This window comes from Centrocercus urophasianus, unplaced genomic scaffold (genome assembly GCF_019232065.1).
Source record: "Centrocercus urophasianus isolate 14NV4802_14NV808 unplaced genomic scaffold, USGS_Curo_1.0 seq_20, whole genome shotgun sequence".
Classification (NCBI taxonomy): domain Eukaryota; kingdom Metazoa; phylum Chordata; class Aves; order Galliformes; family Phasianidae; genus Centrocercus; species Centrocercus urophasianus.
Window position 1 is genome coordinate 15,382,317 of NW_024884756.1, and position 17,951 is coordinate 15,400,267.

The 17,951-nt window shown below is 41.7% G+C and overlaps 1 protein-coding gene and 1 long non-coding RNA gene across 18 annotated transcripts in view; one reads left to right on the top strand and one right to left on the bottom strand.

The window, feature by feature from the left end:
* Positions 1–17,576, bottom strand: HNRNPA3 (heterogeneous nuclear ribonucleoprotein A3). 17 transcript variants are annotated; one of them, XM_042822293.1, is made up of 15 exons: positions 17,486–17,565; positions 14,019–14,130; positions 13,531–13,554; positions 9,635–9,757; positions 9,399–9,545; positions 9,110–9,320; positions 8,772–8,861; positions 8,603–8,710; positions 8,413–8,493; positions 7,083–7,229; positions 5,790–5,915; positions 5,627–5,698; positions 3,800–5,540; positions 2,482–2,556; positions 1–677 (listed from the first exon to the last, which is right to left on the bottom strand). In XM_042822293.1, exons 2-12 carry the CDS (start codon positions 14,082–14,084, stop codon positions 5,646–5,648), a joined length of 1,176 nt encoding a protein of 391 aa, XP_042678227.1. In that variant the 5' UTR covers positions 14,085–14,130; positions 17,486–17,565; the 3' UTR covers positions 1–677; positions 2,482–2,556; positions 3,800–5,540; positions 5,627–5,645. The 17 variants fall into 17 exon arrangements, with proteins under 17 accessions (XP_042678227.1, XP_042678225.1, XP_042678222.1 ...); XM_042822291.1 differs by having other exon boundaries at positions 1–900; XM_042822288.1 differs by having other exon boundaries at positions 1–1,661.
* A 199-nt stretch (positions 17,577–17,775) lies between these two features.
* The window catches only part of LOC122162396, a 183,791-nt gene continuing 183,615 nt past the window's right edge, over positions 17,776–17,951 (top strand). Inside the window, exon 1 of the long non-coding RNA XR_006169539.1 lies at positions 17,776–17,856. This is a non-coding gene — a long non-coding RNA (uncharacterized LOC122162396). The remainder of the gene's footprint in view (positions 17,857–17,951) is intronic.

Genomic DNA, 17,951 nt, shown 5'->3' on the forward strand with positions numbered 1-17,951 from the left:
TTTAAGATTGTGAGTCATTTGACAACATACACTTTATTTTGATACAAAAATGAAGTATTTTAACATTTCAATCCATTATGGACTATGCTGAAATTTTTTCACTTCCATACTTTTTGAACTTGTTTAACCACAAGGATCAGATATCACCATACTAGCACCATTGCTCTTGAAGTCTTTGCCAGTTATTTTAATATATTATTCTGTCTCCAATCTTCCAGTATTGTCTTCTACATGAAGGTCATTTTTCTTCTACGGAGATAGTTGGATTTTTAGATGAGGAAAAAGCTAATCTTAGACAGAGATGTCAACCTGTAGCACCCACAGCAGAAAAAGAATCCATCCATCAGATATCTGCATTTTAGTGATACTCAAGATCTTTCATGCTTCACACAAGATACAAATATTTGTCAGAGATCACAGACTGATATGTGAATGCTCCGTTGTAATGCAGACAGTCTGTGAATAAAAGTTAATGGCTTAAATACAGGAAGCAAAACCAGTATGTCAGTACATCACACAAGCAACACTTGGAAGAGGAGGAGCATTCCCATTCCCATAGTAAAATATTCAAAGGATATCAAAGTTAAGATGCCATGGTGTTTCGGTATTGTCTAATAACAAACAATTTATCGCATCTGCATCAGCCTGGGCTCATTCTGGGCAAATACGTTTACTACCTGGAAGGACAAATGGCTTTCAAGTTAACATACAGTTTTAGGTATTTAATAAGTTTCTACAGAACTGCAATACTTCGCAACTTTATTTTCACATCCTTACATCTCCATTTACAGCTGCTAGAGAAAAATAATGTCCTTAACTCTTGGAAGTGTGTCTCTTGGGCAAAAAAATGCTTGATCAAATATGCCTTAAGGATTTCATCATCTTTGAGAAGTTTTATTTCTGAAAGAAAAGCAAAACAAACAAAAAAACAACCAATGAGGTATGCGTAACTGAAGCCAATCAACCTAATAGGAGTGCTACAAAACCAACTGCAAAAATAGCTCAAGGAATATCTCTGCACACGCTTGGTGCAAAAAAACCTAAAGACCACAGTATGGAGGGGTAAGGCTTTACTAGGCTGCTGTACTGAGCACTGGAATGCAAGCTAGAAATTTTTGTTCAGTAGAACTTACCCATTTTTCCAAGATCTTTCCTTTTAAAAAATTGCCACCTTCCCCCAATGGACAAATACCTTCATACAAACTGAGCACATGAATGCTTTCCCTGGTGACTTGTGGCATTGAGTGACTGCATCAGCTCACAAGGACAACACTGCATAGCAGAGAGAAAACTAAGGTGCTTTTCACCTCCAGGTAAGATAGCAAGCAAGTCACCTACAACAAGCTACCTAGTGTGCTATACTAAGGAGCCTGTGATCTCACTGCAGCAGGTTTAATTCTGGCTCAGCCCTAAGTAAAAATTTGTCAACACTGTATTTAAGTATATACTCACTATGAGATTTCCATTCACTAAGTATCTCCTGATTATATGAAAATTGCACATTACCATTGTAAAAATACTTCAAGTTAACCTCTGATTGTATGTGTTCCAACATGAAGTTTGTTTTCTAGCTGTTCAGACAGCTGCTAGCAAGTTCAGCTACTGGAATCAGTCTGCAATATGGCCAAGTCCTGAACTGCATGTATTCCATTTGTCTTGTTCTGAGTAAGTTAAGCACAAAAACAGAAACAGACTTTTCAAAAATACTGCAAAGATGCAAAGAGGTATTGAGAAGTTCAAACAGTTAACTACTATCCAAAGGACTTTTTAAATTATAGACTCTTACAGGTACGGGATAGTCCTGGGATACAGCAGAATAGGAAATACACATTCCAAGAGTTAAGAACCCACATGCAAAAGAAAAAAAACCACCATAAATAAATAAAATCCATGAATTAATTTCATTGCTATTCATCCATATAGAGCGGTGCTTTCAGCTGGGTATCGCTTTAAAATATTAGCCTCCACAAACCTACCCTGAAAGAACCAAAACATTTGAAAGGGAACTCTGTGTTTAAGTACAACCTGCTTGGTATGGCAAGGCATTTATTAGGAAGGAAAATCATTGATCACATAAACGCAGAATGTCTTAATGTCAATTAGAGCTACAGAACTACTTTGGACTGTGAGGAACAGCTTACATATCCGAGCCCTTCTATGTCACCTGAGTTTCAAGAACATGTTCTCAAAAAAAAGGAAGTGCACTCCTAACGGTAATCAGAGCACATATTTATAACCATTTATCATCGCTATTTTGTTGATCTCTGACATAGCATTATTGTACCTGCCAGGAATGGAAGATTCTTGAACAGCAATTATGTCAGCCAACACCCCTAATCCAGAACAAGAAACAGTGGACGGCATTCTTTGGAACACTTGCTCCTTTATACTTAAAGCTTTCCCTGCTATCAAAAGGCTGGTCAGGGAAAGCCTAGAAGGAAATAAGCAAAAAACACATTTTACTATGCACTACAATCTTACCCAGTCAGAAACCTTCAATGGAAGAGGATGTGCAAGACATTCCCCATTTTGTCAAGCAGCAGCTTCTCATTCAACCTGAAAATTAAAGAAATTACTCTTACCTTGTTTTCAAAACCTCCAACTACTCTTTAATTCATGAAAAATGTTAAAGGCAAACCTTACCTATGCTCATTGCCCTTCCTTTCAGGTCTAAATGCTAGACCTATTGATTTTGAGTCAACTCAAGTAGCTATCACTCAAGGAGGTTCCAAAAGGTGAAGAACTCTTGCTAGACTTTCTTCGATATTTCAGCTGTGACAAGCAGATTTAACTAGACTTTGGAAAGCTGCTCACTATCAGCACAGTATCTTATGCCTTCACTTTTCTGGAAGTTGAAGCTGTCGCTCCTGCTGCCTTGTCATTCTTTAATTATGCTGACTTCTCCATACTCAAAAGGCTGCTGAAGTCCTTCCTGTCTTATGGGTCTCCTCAACACAGTACGGATCAAAGAAGTACATCCTAGGTTCTTTAAAACCGGTTAATCACTGTCCTCACAGCTCACACTTTTCCACATCACAAACAACAGCTAAGCTACCCCACCCACCTACAAAGCGGTCACTTACACACTCCATCTCTTAAAAGGTTGCATACAGATCTTGTTCATAAAGTTTATTATGACACTATTTTTCAAAGTTAACATTGTTGTCACAGTACAGCTACAAGAGGGCCTGTTAAAAAGAACACTGTCAATACATTCTAAAACTTTTAGAAATACCATATCCATTTTCAGAAGGGACATCAACCCATTCTCCAGTTGTCCCTGCAACCAGATGCAGGCCCCAGTTACAAATCTACACATCTTCTAGGTGTAGCAACGTACAAAGCAAGTCAGCAGTTGGGTGGCTCACTCCCTAGTGAGATGTTTGAGTTTTTAATGTGTTTTCAAACTCCAAGTGGGTTGTTTAAAAAAATGCCTTTATTGAAATACAACCTTCCCCCACCCGCCCTCCCCACAAGCCCAAATTACGTACAACAACAGAATGTTCACTGCATCAGCAATTCTCGCTTTTAAGTTAGTTTAAAACTCCACAGAAAAGAATAAGCAGACTTTGAAATCCAGTTTGGAGGCTAACATCTTGACAGTGGTTCCTTGTTTTAGTGTACTGCAGTCTAAATACACTCAGTAACAGTGTTCAAATAACATTGTTTAATTTTTTTTTTCCAAGCAACACACTCATTTTTCTAATAACTTCTTAAAATTATATTAATATGACTGATTATGCCTTGAGCCATTTCATACATCTTTGCAGATTCATTCCTACACTGGAATTGCATTTACCTTATACTGCACATTGACCCAGAAGTGAAACAGGTGTAATTTCCAATATCACATATTGTCAAGTGTCTGAACATTTCTTCTATTGACTGTATCCCTACTCTTCTGAGTCTCAATTGTCAGAAAGCACTGTCCTGGCAATAGTTGAGAGAGAAGTGACATCAGCTGAGAAAAGCAGAGACTGTAGTGCCTTAATTTGGAGTTCAGTAATGAGAATTGAGTACAATTTCTAGCCAGATGTGCTGATAAGATTTTGCTACTCCAGTGCATCAAATCAACTGTATAAAACACTATCGTTCTACCTCTGGAAATTTAAAACTGCACCATTCTATGCTGTGGGAAGCATTACTGGTCAGTAAAATATAACCAGATCGTGTTTTGGTTCATCCTCAAGCTCTTACCTGAGCTTAGATATTCATAAGGGAAAAAGCTTGAAAACTATGCTACTTATAGCCCCTCGTGAATGGGCTTTTGGAACGCCATTACCTGGGACTGTCAGTGATTACACCTGTGCTACCCTTGGCTCCCAGTCAGATGAATGTGTCCAGAAAATTGCCTAGGGTGCATGCAAGAAAGTATATAGCCATTAAGTTATTTAGGAACATACCTATTACTCTCACTATGATGCCTCATTTAATTGAAACAGCACAGTCCGGTGTGAGGGAGCGGGGAAAGGGGAGAAAGGAAGGGGATGAAAATTCCAAGCCACCCTCCCAAAGTATAGTTTTATTGAAACAGAATCATTGTATATCCCAAGGAAACAGGCACTTGATTCCCACCCCACCTTGACTTCTCGGGAATTACAATAAATAAAAAGGTAAAAAGCAAGTTTCTTTTTCTCTTCACCCAGAACTTCAGCAACTGCAGTTATCCCTTATACATCTCAAATGAGACTGGAGACAGCTTGAATGTGACTAAAGTTGGTCTTGTTAAAATATTTATCATGCCTTATTTTCTTGAAGCGCTACTACTAATACAGAACTACAAATTAAAAAAATATGCACAAACCAAAAAGTAATTTGAAATTTTCATTTGAAGGTAAAGCTTAGTTCTATAATTCACAAACACTAATTTGAATAACTCAATCCTAGTTATACATCTAAACAAACTATAATGCAACATACAGATGTTCTCCCTCTGTATGCCTATGTAACTCTTATCAATGACAGTTACATATATACACTGAGACTAGACCCCTTAAGACTGCAAATCAATAGGTGTTTCTATTGTTAACTTTAAATTAATACAAAATAGTAATTGAGAAATGCATTAATCTTCTCTACTAACAAGGAAACACCCTAAACTACATTTTATTTCTGTTATAGAGTTCTCTGTACCAAATGTGGAAGAACTGAACTACACAAATATTGAAAAGTTAAAAATTCCTTAATTTGTTTATTCCTGGTACCACTACCACAATTTACAGGGCAATATACCTGATGTAATGGGAAAATAAAAAGAAAAAAGAAAGACAAAGCTACAACAGATAAAGACCTCAGGAATGTACATCTAATCGACACTACATTGCATTAATCAATAGCTGCACTTTTTGCAAACTGTGGCTATGACAGTCCTGAACAAGAAGGGTTTCCTGTTTAAGCTGCAGTAACTTTTCTGACTATGGATCATCGTTCCTTCTGTGGCAGATTTTACAGTTCCTCTAATGCATTTGGGACGACTGTCTCAAAGTAACCTGCAGCTTTCCTGACAACTCCTCGCTCTCTCTCCTGCTAAGAACTGTAGCCTGTTGAATACAGGATAAGAAAATTATTACTCTCAGTGAACAGTTGTACATTATTCATCATCATTATAAATATGCATTACACCTACCCTTTTTCTGGTAGCATTTTTAGAATCTTCTACCACCATAGCCCCCACTTCCACTTCCAGATCCATAACCACCTGCACAAAAAACAAAACCCAGTCCATATTGAAACGTAAGAAATACCAAGCAAGCTTAAACAAAGGGTGTTTTGTGCAGAAATATATTTACCACCATAGGGACTGCCTGAACTTCTACCACCAAAGCTGCCACCACCTTTCATGGGACCGTAATTGGACTGCTGCTGTCCACTGTAGTTACCAAAGTCATTGTAGTTTCCACTGCCACCATAATTACCTGAAATAAATTCATGAAGTTTGTGAAACTGTGATGTTCAGCATAAATTGCAACAGCTATTTAAAACAATTTAAAATAGACTTGCGAGCATTGCGCATGCTACTTCTACCTGCAATGCACAAATGACAGCAAAAGCTTTAGCATTCCAAAGATTAGAAGTTGTTCCATCACTGAAGATAAAAAATAGCACAGTCTATCTTATAAAGTTCAAACAGATTTGAGTAGCAATTTGAAATTAACACAGAAGGCCAAAGTTAATGCCTCCCAACTCAGAAAAACACCTGGTTTCACCATCATTCTTCCACTGTTCAGTGCTCTGTAGGTGACAATCACATCAACTACAAGCCAAGAGTAATTTTTATTTGCTGTAAGAAGTGATAAAACTGTAATGGGCACCTATATACACCAGAAGGTATTAATAAGTGTGCAGTAGATTTTGCAGCTTAACCCCCTAAACTCGCACTAGGTCCTTGCACGCACTTACTGCTTCTTCCCCCCAAATTCTAGTAAAGAACCATGTATGCCTTAGTGTTTGTGGTATATCCTGGCAAGAAACATATCCTGAAAGGCCTCTACAGAAGTAATGATAAATTTAGAAGTTAGCCAGATCGTTTTGAAACTCCTGCAAAGATATTAACACTGAGAACACAGAATAAGAACATAGCTCAACTGATTTAACAGGACACAGCTAGACTTGTATTTACTGCCTTCCATGCCATTACGTACTCATCAAGGTTTCACACTTGCTAATGCTGTACAATAGCCATGTAATAACGTGGTTCCTGGTTACTTCAAAAGACAAAATAGGTAAAAGAACTGCTTTTATAAAAATAATTGAGGAACCTCATTTCACAACCAGACAATAAAGAAAGCTTCCATGAACTTAAGACATTTAGTCCCTACAAAGGAGGACAAGATCTACGTGGTACAAACTGATAAGCAACAGCATATTTCAAATGAATAACAACTGAAATTCTCCTACTCCACCACCACACATTCACAGCAGCTGCTTTTTGAAAAATAAGTTCCAAGCAAATTAGTGTTGCATAATTTAATCCAAGTGGATCCAGAAGGAAGAGAATTTTAATCGTGTAACACAGCAATTCTGCACTCTGCTACTCAGATCTGAATGAAAAAAGGGTCAGCTAATTTGAGCTAGCATCTTACCACCTCCAAAATTTCCTCCTTCATTGTAGCCATCGTATCCTCCTCCTCCACCTCCATATCCACCACCTGGGTTTCCATATCCTGGTCCTCCACCACCACCATAACCCCCTCTGCTGCCATAGCCAGGACCACCTCCATAGTTGCCACCTTTAAATACAAGAAGAGACAACCTAAGCACATCAAAGCAAAATCCTGTTAAGTCCGCTAAAGACAGCTGAAGTCACACAAACACACAAATCTCCCACGTTTCCCGCCACACTGTGTTCATCATCACTGTTGAATCATTTAACCAAACTATTTAATCTAAACAAAAAAAATCTTTTTTTTTTTTTTTTAATTCAGCTAACTTCCACTATCACACATCACATTCTTTGCATAAGCAGCCGTCGCTGCTGCCACTCTTTATTCCTCTGAGCTGAGACTACTCAGCAGACAAGAGCCATCAAAAGTTCACAGATTTTACCTAGATCATCGGTGTGCAACCACTTGGTTTGCCTGGGCTGCAGTGACTGATGAGTAACTGTCCAGGGTTGATGTTCTGGCTGTTGCTGAGTGATGAGTGTGCGCCCAAGGCCAGGGCAAACTACTGAGCAGCAAAGAGCTGCTGCCATGCTGGCACAGCAAGGGGCAGGGCTAATTCCTAGCTGTCCCTGGTCACGTGCAGCCTGCAGGCCACAGACATGCTTCATCTAGACACAGCTTTATTTAAACTTGTGTTAAAAGTTACTAGATGCCTTTAAAACAATAGTAATAATTCAAGTCACCAAGAGAGTATGAGAGACTTAATGTTCTCAGTCATACCAATGAAATTCATTGTGAACTGTGAAACTGGTCCAAAAGAAGTCAATATTATATCTGCTTGCGGAATCAAGATGCCATTAACTACGTGCTACTTCTCTCATTCCCTCCTCCCCCAGAAAAATGAGATTACCACAGCTGTTTGAAAACTTGCATAGTTTTCTTCAGGTGTATTTTGGATGCTCATACATCATGAAAAAGACAGTGATCAGCAAGTCTTACAGTTGACCAAAAAGTTGATGGTCACTGCTTTTAGTTATCTCAAGTGACACCAGAAACTTCTTTTTATTGTTCACAATCATGACTGATCATGAACTACAAGCTACTGCATGACCTCATGACATGAAAGTATTTTGTTTTCCCATCCGTTATCTTGGAGGGGACACAAATCTGAACTTTTCACAGCACTACAATGTACGAAACATGACCAAAGCAGAATTAACTTCCAAGGCAGACAGAAGTAAGACATAGCAGCCCAATTTTGGAAGGGGAAGGGGGGGAGGAGGGCATGGAGACGCAGCAATACACTTACCATCACCAAATCCATTGTATCCGTCACCACCCCCAAAGCTTCCTCTGCTCCCACCACCGCCACCACCACCCCCATAGCCTCCTGGAACACAAAACAGATGAAGTCGTTGGCTTAAATACTTAGCACGTGTTCAGGAAAACAGACACAACCACACCAGAAATCACACTCTAGAAACATCTCAATAATTTACCTCTCCCACCAAAGTTGCCTCCTCGGCCAAAGTTTCCTCCACCACCTCCAAAATTTCCACGACCCATGAAGTTGCCGGAACCACCCCCACGACCTGCAAAGTATTTTACTTTAATTACATTAATTGAAAACCAGTTAAGTACAATAACCCTGCATAACTCCAAACTTACCTCTCTGAGAGCTGGCAGTCTGCATCTCTTGTTTTGAGAGTGCTTTTTTCACTTCGCAGTTATGACCATTTATAGTATGGTATTTCTGAACTAGAGAAAAGCATGAAATGGGACAGTTAGAGTAATTCCACATAACTGAAAGCAGTGTGCAGTACAACTCACAGTAAGCTACTATAAGGCGCGAGCACACTTTTCAAAGGAATGTTAAGTCTACCTTGCTTCTTACTACAGTCCAAGTAGTTAATCATGCCAATATCTTATACTCCACGAACAGCTTTTTTGAGAGGTTAAGCTGCACTTCTATTCTCTAAGTCACTTCCCATTAAAGAACTACATACCAACAATTTTATCAACTGTATCATGATCATCAAAAGTTACAAAAGCGAAGCCTCTTTTCTTTCCACTTTGCCTGTCTTCCATGACTTCTATCGTTTCGATCTTGCCATATTTTTCAAAGTACTCCCTTAAATTATATTCTTCTGTGTCTTCTTTAATGCCACCAACAAATATTTTCTTTACTGTGAGATGCGCCCCAGGCTTTACAGAATCCTGCAACACCAAAAATTACATTGAGCCTCTTAAGTAGGTAGAGAGTATGACATATGTTCAACAAAAACCCTAACTTACCTCCCTTGAAACCGCTCTCTTTGGTTCAACCACACGTCCATCAACCTTATGTGGTCGAGCACTCATGGCCGCATCCACCTCTTCCACACAAGAGTAAGTAACAAAGCCAAAGCCTCTGGAACGTTTTGTTTGTGGGTCTCTCATCACCTAAAAACATAGGGGAGTGCTCTGCATTTCTGTACTAGATTAAGAACCTATGTCCTTTCAAAAGCACAAACTAATTTTGGACACTTTACCACACAGTCCGTGAGTGTGCCCCATTTTTCAAAGTGCTCTCTCAAGCTATCATCTGTTGTTTCAAAGCTCAGACCTCCAATGAACAGCTTTCTCAACTGCTCTGGCTCCTTAGGCTCATGGCCCTACAAAAATAAATACATAAAAAAAAAATACATATTTTGAATACAAGCAACAGAATTAAAATTTCACAGCATTACTAAAACTTATCTGTGCATGTAACTACAAATAGGTCGAACACATTAACATAATGTCTTCTAATGATTTTAGACAGCAGCAGTTAAGTTCAACACTTAATGAAGTGTGATTTTAATTAAAACGGCAGCTAACAGCTCAAGAATGCTCAAATGCAAACAACAGTAAAAGATCTCAATGCAGTAAGTAGCTTGCTTGCTTCTTTCCTTCCCCCATGGAAATGCATTCATTTTATGCCTATCCTGTACTGCAGTTGCATGTTGTTCTATAGGGATTAGCAATGAAGTACTGCTAGATAAAGGGAAGCTCTAACACTTCATGAAGCACAACTGCAAGCAGCTATCAAAGAATTAGAATCGCAGTATACAAATGTGATAAAAAAAGTTATCGTTCAAATTAAACATCTAGTGTTTTAGGAACATTTGTATTAAAACCCTTTTAAAACACACACATTTGAAAGAAGATTTGTCAACTCTTAATTCCTTAACATTTCAGATTTTGTTCTTCAGTAACTATTAGTTCAGCACATGACAGCAAAAAAGTAGAAGTACGTATGTGGCTTTCTTTTGTCTTACAGAAAAAAGAAAAATGAATAACCAAGAATGGGGAAAACAAGTCAAGTACGACTTGTACCATAGTGAAAGAAACTGAAGCTTTTGATGGTATCACCTACATGCCATCAGTCGCATTTTAATACATGCTGATTTTCAAGCCCAGTCTTCCAAAGACAAAATAAAGTGGGCTTGTAAATAAGTGCCTTCATGTTTCTGCTTTCTTTCAGTGTTACACAGTATTTTAGTTATGCAGGAAATAGCTCTGCACATCTGAAAGGAGTTTGTAAAAAATCATCTACAACTTTCCCTCATCCCAAGACAAAGGAGTATACTAACAAGTAATCACATCGAAGTCTTACTTTGCAATATGGTCTCTTTACAAGTGCAGGACACTTCACAGCAAGGTGCTGGGTGGCTATGCTGCTGGCAAGCTACACCAGCACACAACTTCAATTCTGCAGTAGTAATGCACAGTGGGCTTCACTGTTTTTGTTGCAGTGGTCTAAGCTGACTAGAAGCAGCACAATCCTCAGAGATGAACTACATAAAACTAGCCACAGACTTGTAATATTGAAGCAGCCTTGCTTCAAGCTTGTAAGTGAAGTGCTTTAGCTTCTGCCAGTTTAAATAAGAAGCGTGGTAGTGCAAGAGTTGGTCACAAAAACCTACACTCCTTTGAGTGCTACACAACCACTCTACAGAGCAATTCATACTATGAAGCAATACTTGGCAAAAGACAATTTCAGAATTATACGCTGCTTTAAAGGTCCGTTGTTTTCCAGGTGTTGGGCTGTACTGCAGGAAACTGCGCCTACGATTACGAGAAGCAACCTGGGACATAGATCCTTTAGAGCAAAAGCAGGCTCCAGCATTTTCATTAACAAGTTTTAGTCTAAGGCACCAACTTCATTACTACCGGAATATTATATAAAATAGCCAGCAGTCCATGGCCTCTTAGCTAAAGTTAAAGCTTCTTTTCTACTAAGTGGTCTAGCCTACAAAAGTACGATTTAAAAAACCTCCCTTTCAATTACAGGAAAACTTAAAATCTTGAAGGGTTAACATACTGCATACAGAAGGTGCTTTAGGGTAAGTGAAATACTGTTTTCTGTTCCTAACTGCATTTCTTTGTGCCTACTTAATTTTTAGCTGGTTATTTTAAAGCTGGAATTTTTATGTGCTTTGAACACTCGTAATACAAGTTCTCTTAAGTTTACTATTTTGATGAATTTAGACTTCTCCAAATCCAGAAACACAAAAACCAGACTTTTATTGTTCTCTAAGACTACTTAAAGCCATGTAGTTGCCAAATAGTAATTCAGATCTTTTCTACCTCAGAAGATCACAGAATTCCAGATCACTCCAGAAAGGAAAATCAAAGCCCTTTTTTGTTTATTTTTATCCCATGAAAATGAACAGTCGCTCTTATACATGGAAATAAAAAACCACTTGCAGTTCTCTCTTCCACCAGAGATTATTATCCTCAGAATATATCCATGTCAGAGGAATGCCCTACAGAAATGGAAGGCAGTACCTCACAGCTATGAGCTATTTTCCAGGCATTTTGTTCTCACAGGAGATAAGTATCTCTCGGGTTCGCAGCATTCTGTTCTGTCATGCATGACGCTATTTCTCAATCCTTCTGCTATGACCTAGCCACAATAGCAGTCTCTACGGGTAGGAAATGTGACACCCCTCCCCCTCAACACCGTGCTGCTCCCGCAGCTCCCTCCCACTCAGCACTGCAGACCCGCACGCCATTTTGCAGCTCCTTCAGGGAGGGGGTGGGGATGGCAGAGCCGAGTCTGCCTGCAGTTAGCAATCGGGAAAGAAACTTCATTTCTCCACCTAAGCAGTGTAAGGGCTTTCTCTAAGAAATTAATACGTTCTGAGGAGGAGGGGAGCCCTCTTTCCTGCCGTAACGACCTACTTTCTCCTCAAGCGCAAGCCCTACACGGCGCAGGCCGCCTCCATTTTGTGAGCGATCTGTCTCCTCCACTCAATATGGAGCCAGAGGGGCAGGGCCAAGGCACAGCAGGAGCACGCAGGCGTAGTCACGCCACCCGGCCACGTCCCAGCACTGCAGCAGCACGGGCACAAGCACCCAGACTGATGGTTGGGGGTTGGGCTGCCCTTGCAGGCAGACAGCAGTGAGAGGCCAGCTTTTTTCTTGAGGGGGGATGGGGGGCGGGAAGGCATCTGGATCTCTCCGCGCAGTTCTTTCATGATCAAAATCAAATTACACACTCTTACACCTCACATGAAATCATGACTACTTGGCTCAGTCTACCTGTACCTTTCCTGGATGAAAGAACGGTAACAAGCAGCACTCTGCGATTCCTGTAAAAATCCTAAGTTTTGCTAACATCCCACAGTATTGTTACCAATAGCACTGCAGATACATGACTATTTCTTCAGTTTACAGGAATCTCAGCTTCCACACAGCAGGTCTCTGCCCACTCAGTGCTCTGCAGCTGCGGTGGCTCTACAGGTTCTCTTTCACATGGCAACCGCCCCTGCACTGCACCTCTACATGGGAGCTAACATGAGCACCTACACCTGCACAATGCGACCGTCCCCAACCCTGGGCTGCCTTCTGGACCGAAAGCCTGCGGACAACTTCCTCAGCAAAACATTTTCTCTAGAAACTTAGTAGCCTGTAGGTGCATTCCTGCCTCATTGTAGGCAGCTGAGGACCTGAGATACATTCTATCTCAAGTCCAGAAACAGCAGACAGCTGTGAGGTTCTTTGCAGTAGGACTTCACGTGCTACTCTTCGATACAAAGTAACCACATGCTACTGGATAAATGTAACTGCGAAAAGGTTTTTTGTTTTCTTTTTTAAAAAGATGCACTGCCTCTCTCTCAGCGTGACAGCGGCATATCAGCACCAGAGAAACATGGGTTCAGCTAGCTAAACTATTCAGGCACCCTGGAAAAGTAATGTTAGAAGGCAAATACATGAAAATACACAACCAAAAATGTCTCAGTGATAAGCCATACAAGCATTATTTAACACCCTCATTGCTGATCTTAAATTATTCTGAAGGGTATCGAGAGTCACCCCCCTCCCATTTCCACACCCTGCCCCAACGTAACTAGCTCCCATCCTCCCAGAACAGACCCACCATCTTCTCTATACTACGCACCTTATTCAGTCTACGGTATTTCTGCTAGAAGCAAAAGAAAACAGTTATTTTTACTTAGTACAGCCTCACTTTCATTTGCAGTGACTAACAGGCAACCATTTTTATTTAAAAAAGAACCTGTTTTCATTCCCACTAAAAACAAGACTGTGAAGATAGGAAAGAATCAAGTTCCTCCTGTCAATATTCTGAGGATGCACGAGTTTCTTAAAAAAAAATAAATTACACCTTTAGCCGCAAGCATACATTAATCAGCTTTGTTATAACAGAAAACTAGAAAAGCAGAACTTCCCCACTGTACTTAAAATCCCACCCCTTAAAGCTCAAAGTAACACACAGCATTTTACAATTATTCTGCTACGAGGATGAAGAAGGTAGAAAAAGTTTTGAATTCATGCTCAGATAGAACCAGTTAAGTTCTACTTTTTCTAATTTTAAACCTCTCCCCCTTAAAGCTACTTTATTATAATTAAAAAAGTCAATGCTCTCACCTGTGATGATCGTCTTCCTTTTCTCTTGTAATCTTCCACCTCTCTCTCCTCCTTAATAGCAGCCATTTTGGAAGGGTACTCTAACTCGGCCTTTCTTTTAGATCTAGGAAACCTAGAAAACAGGTTGGATAAGTCAGTACTCACCCCAACTCCGATGAAGCAGGGCCTTCTCTGTCTGCAGTGCACAGGTTTGTCTTTACAGGAGAGGAAATGGAAAAGGGTAATTGTAGAAAAAATGCAATCATTTCAAAGGGTAAAAACCCTCAGTCTATGTCGCCTTGGAGTTGCTGCAAAAAGAACACGAGCTACCAGATGAAGGTGTTTTACAGCTGTTGGAATAATAGGTGCAATATAAAGCAAAATACGTGATTCTCTGCAGAGAATCACTCATTTCAAATGCTCTCTCTTACATAACTATCACGAACAGGTCTTGTTCTTAAACAATCAAACCCTGCAACTCCAGATTTTAAATCTGTCTTTTTTATTGTAAAAAACATATTGCAAATAATGCTTACTAAAATTATCTTATGCATAACCTACTCTGTCAATAATCCAGCGTCCTACAAACTGAAAAACTGAAAGATGCAAAATAGTTTCTGTGCTGAAAAATATTTTCCACTAACACCAGTGGAAGAATCCTTTAGTGATTCTATTCTTGCATAACCAGAAATTCCAACAGCTGATCCTCAGGAATCTGCAGCACTGGTCATCTGCATTACTTCCCTTGAAAACGATGTATTTCATTACAACTCTGCACTCTACACTTACGTGCCCAATGTGTATCAATGAATGTTAATGAAGTTATACATCATCACAAAAAGCACTTCAGTAGACAAACTCAGTGAGTGCATCTCTACATAAGCATTCAAAGAAACAAAAGATAATCACATTCCCCTTAACCTTTATAATCTCAAGTTTTCCCAAGATCGTTAAGTTACTCATGCTTTCTTACTATGCTTCTATCTTTAGCAGCAATTTATTACTACTTCAGATGTAACTTGAAACTCATTACAGTAGTTACCTAAATAATAAGCTACTGTAAAACCACACTTGTGCTGCTTCCAAGTAATCTACACCGTCAAGATTAGGTATATTGTTTGTAACTTTTCGAATGTTGGGTTTATCTGCTCTGTTTGTAAAGTGCTATTCCTGCAAATATTGCATAGGGAAAAGCAGGTCGGTCCTAATTAATGTTACACTACACTTAAATAATTTTCATTCTGACTATAATTCTACATTTAAATTCAAACTAAGCTTTAAGATCTTAATATTGAACCCAACTGTGAAATCATGAGTATCATGATTTAATGTCTTAACAACTTTAAAGTTCTAGGAAGTAAAATCAAGGCATGCGTATTAATTACAGTTAAACCTGTCTTGAAATCCTTCAAATTGGTCGATTTAGTTGAAATACTTAATACCCTAATGTCCTGAGCTATTCAACTTCTCAAATCCCAAATGCATGAAAAGCCTAGATACTTTCTCAAGTAACCTAAAGTATCAAATTTCTCTGATTTTGCCATCTGCTTTCTCCAGTGAGGCTCCAACTAACCAACATATCGCTCACAGTGATGATGGGCAGAAGAGAATTACTGCATTACTGATGAATACCATGAGCTGAAGCACAGCCTCAATCCTGCCAATTTACAGAAAGTTTAAGAAGCTGTGAATAGTAATTTTTATAATTAATATAAATGAAATATCAACAGTTTTAAAAAATTCAGAACATTGTTATCTACTGAATTTAACTGTTACTGAAGAGACAAGCAGTACTGTAGCAAGGGGAAACTGACGTTCTCAAGGTGGAAATTTCCTTGTCTATTCAGAAAACACTACAGAGATATATTGGCATTTATTTGCATATAGACAAATTTGGACCTAGTGTGCATGCCACATATCTTGCCAACTCTAAGACTTCAGTCAGCAAATTAAGAGATTTTCAGTTCTAAGCGTGTTGGTAGTTTTCCCAATGCCAACAGGCATGTTTGCTGGGAAAAAAACGCACAAGATTTTAGCAAACTTTACTGAAGCATGCTTTGAACTCATCATAGCTCCCTTTGACAACTGTTCAAGGGAATAAAACAATTGCCTACATGGAAAACAGTTATTTTTAGCCATTGTGTTTAGGGATCAGGTTTCTTTTCTGCTTTTAACACAGTAACACAAACTAGTGTGAGCTACTGGTTTCTCTGCTCTGAATCCTACAAAGGTTTCAGCTTGCCAGGAAGGGGGCACAATGCCCAGAGAGAATGCTGCACTTTTTTACTCATCATACTTTCAAACGCTTGAGCTAAAAATATATGCTCTGAGGGGAGAGGGGAAAGAAAAGCGGGAGAGGACATCAGTACACTGTTCTCTGGTCAGGGTGCAGATCATCGCCCTAGACTGGATCTGATCTTTACTTGAATGCAAGTTGGGAAAGTGTGGTGCACGGTTTGTGCAGAACCACTCCTTTGTGCTGCCCACCAGGATCATGGCGGGATGCCATGGATGTCGTGTGTTTACAGCCGGGGGCGTGGAGAAAGGGTAATGGCAGCGACCTGCTCCGCTGCTCTGCACTATGCCCCTTGTCCACAGAGCTCACTGCACGTGACAAACATCCACGGGATGGCAGGGCTGGCAAGGGAGAAGCGCAGCTCCGTGTACCATTACACCTCAGCCAGGAGCAGGACGGGACACCGAGCGGCCTCGCCGCTTCCAAAGGCTCCCGCCCAGAAGAAGAGCGATTGAAAAGCGCCGCAACGCCCATCTGCGGGTCTCAGCCACGCGGGAGAGCAGAACAACGGCTTTCACTTCTCGTCACCCTCGCCTCAGTTCAGCTCTAAGCTCTCGGCGCTCCCCGCGCACAGAATGGAGGCTGCGCTCCCCCCGCGCTCTGCAGCGCAGCGAAATGGCGGCCGAGCGCCGAGGGGCGGAAGCGCGGCCCGCCCGCAGCCTCCCGCTTCCTGCCCCCCGCCGCCATTGCGGCCGCCGTGCCACGACGCGGGGAAAGACGACCGCAAGGAACTCGAGAGGCAGCGTTACGCGCCCCGTGCTCGAGCGCGGCGTTCCCGCTCGCCCAGGCAGTTTTATGAGTCCCCCCGCTGCTCCGGGGAGGGGTAGATGGTGGCGGTTCCCTGCGCCCATCCAGCCGAACCGCCCCGCTCCCCCCGCGCGGCGGGTATCACCTCCATTTTGTGAGCCCGCCCGCCGCCCTCGCCCCACCAACATGGTGCCCGAAGAAAGGGGGGGTAAAGGTCACGTGGCGGGAAAGCGGGCCGGCAGCGTCGCGCGGCAGGAGCGCGCGGCAGCCGTAGGCGCTTTCTTCCCGCCGCCCTTCCCCCACCCGCGAGGCTGCTAGCCTCGGGCCGCGCGCGGTGCGGGCCTTTCCCGCCCGAACGGGGGACAGCGGGAGAGGAGCACGGATCGGCTGAAGAAGGAAGGCGGGGAGAGGGAAGAGAAGGCGATAAGAAAAGATATAACCGTGCCAGCGTTCAGCTCGGCGCCTTTCCGCCCCGCTCGGTCCCACGCCGGCGCTGGCCTGGCGCACTCACCGCCGCCCGCTGAGGGGTGGAGACGCGGCGCACAGCCGTTACTGGCAGCGTCGGGCAGGCGCCGCCTCTTCCTCTCACGTAAGGGCACACGGCAGCCCGCCCCTACCGGCTGCGCGGGGTGAGGGCTGTGCGGGGGAGGGGTGGCGGGAGCCGTCACGGGGCGGGTCGGCTTTCTCAGTAGGCGGCTGGGCGGGAGGGGTTGCGGTGGTTCGCGCTCTTTGTCAGCGCGTGCGCGAAGCGGCATGAAGCCTTCTGGGCGTTCCGAGCGAGGCGGTGCATTTCCGCGCGTCGTTCTTATCCCAGAGGTAACGCCTAAGGGCTGTGAGAAAGTCCTGCACCGTTGAGTTCTCACCCATGGCAAATGGGAGTGGGTTCAGGTTGAGTACCAAAGCACGTGCGG

What these genes read in the sequence shown, in the direction of transcription:
- HNRNPA3 (XM_042822287.1), bottom strand. Translation starts at nt 14,084, where the DNA reads ATGGCTGCTATTAAGGAGGAGAGAGAGGTGGAAGATTACAAGAGAAAA. An exon ending in TACAGTTGATAAAATTGTTG is followed by an intron (nt 8,862 to 9,109) that starts GTATGTAGTTCT and finishes GCTTTTCTCTAG; the next exon opens with TTCAGAAATACCATACTATA. An exon ending in AGGCAACTTTGGTGGGAGAG is followed by an intron (nt 8,494 to 8,602) that starts GTAAATTATTGA and finishes TTTGTGTTCCAG; the next exon opens with GAGGCTATGGGGGTGGTGGT.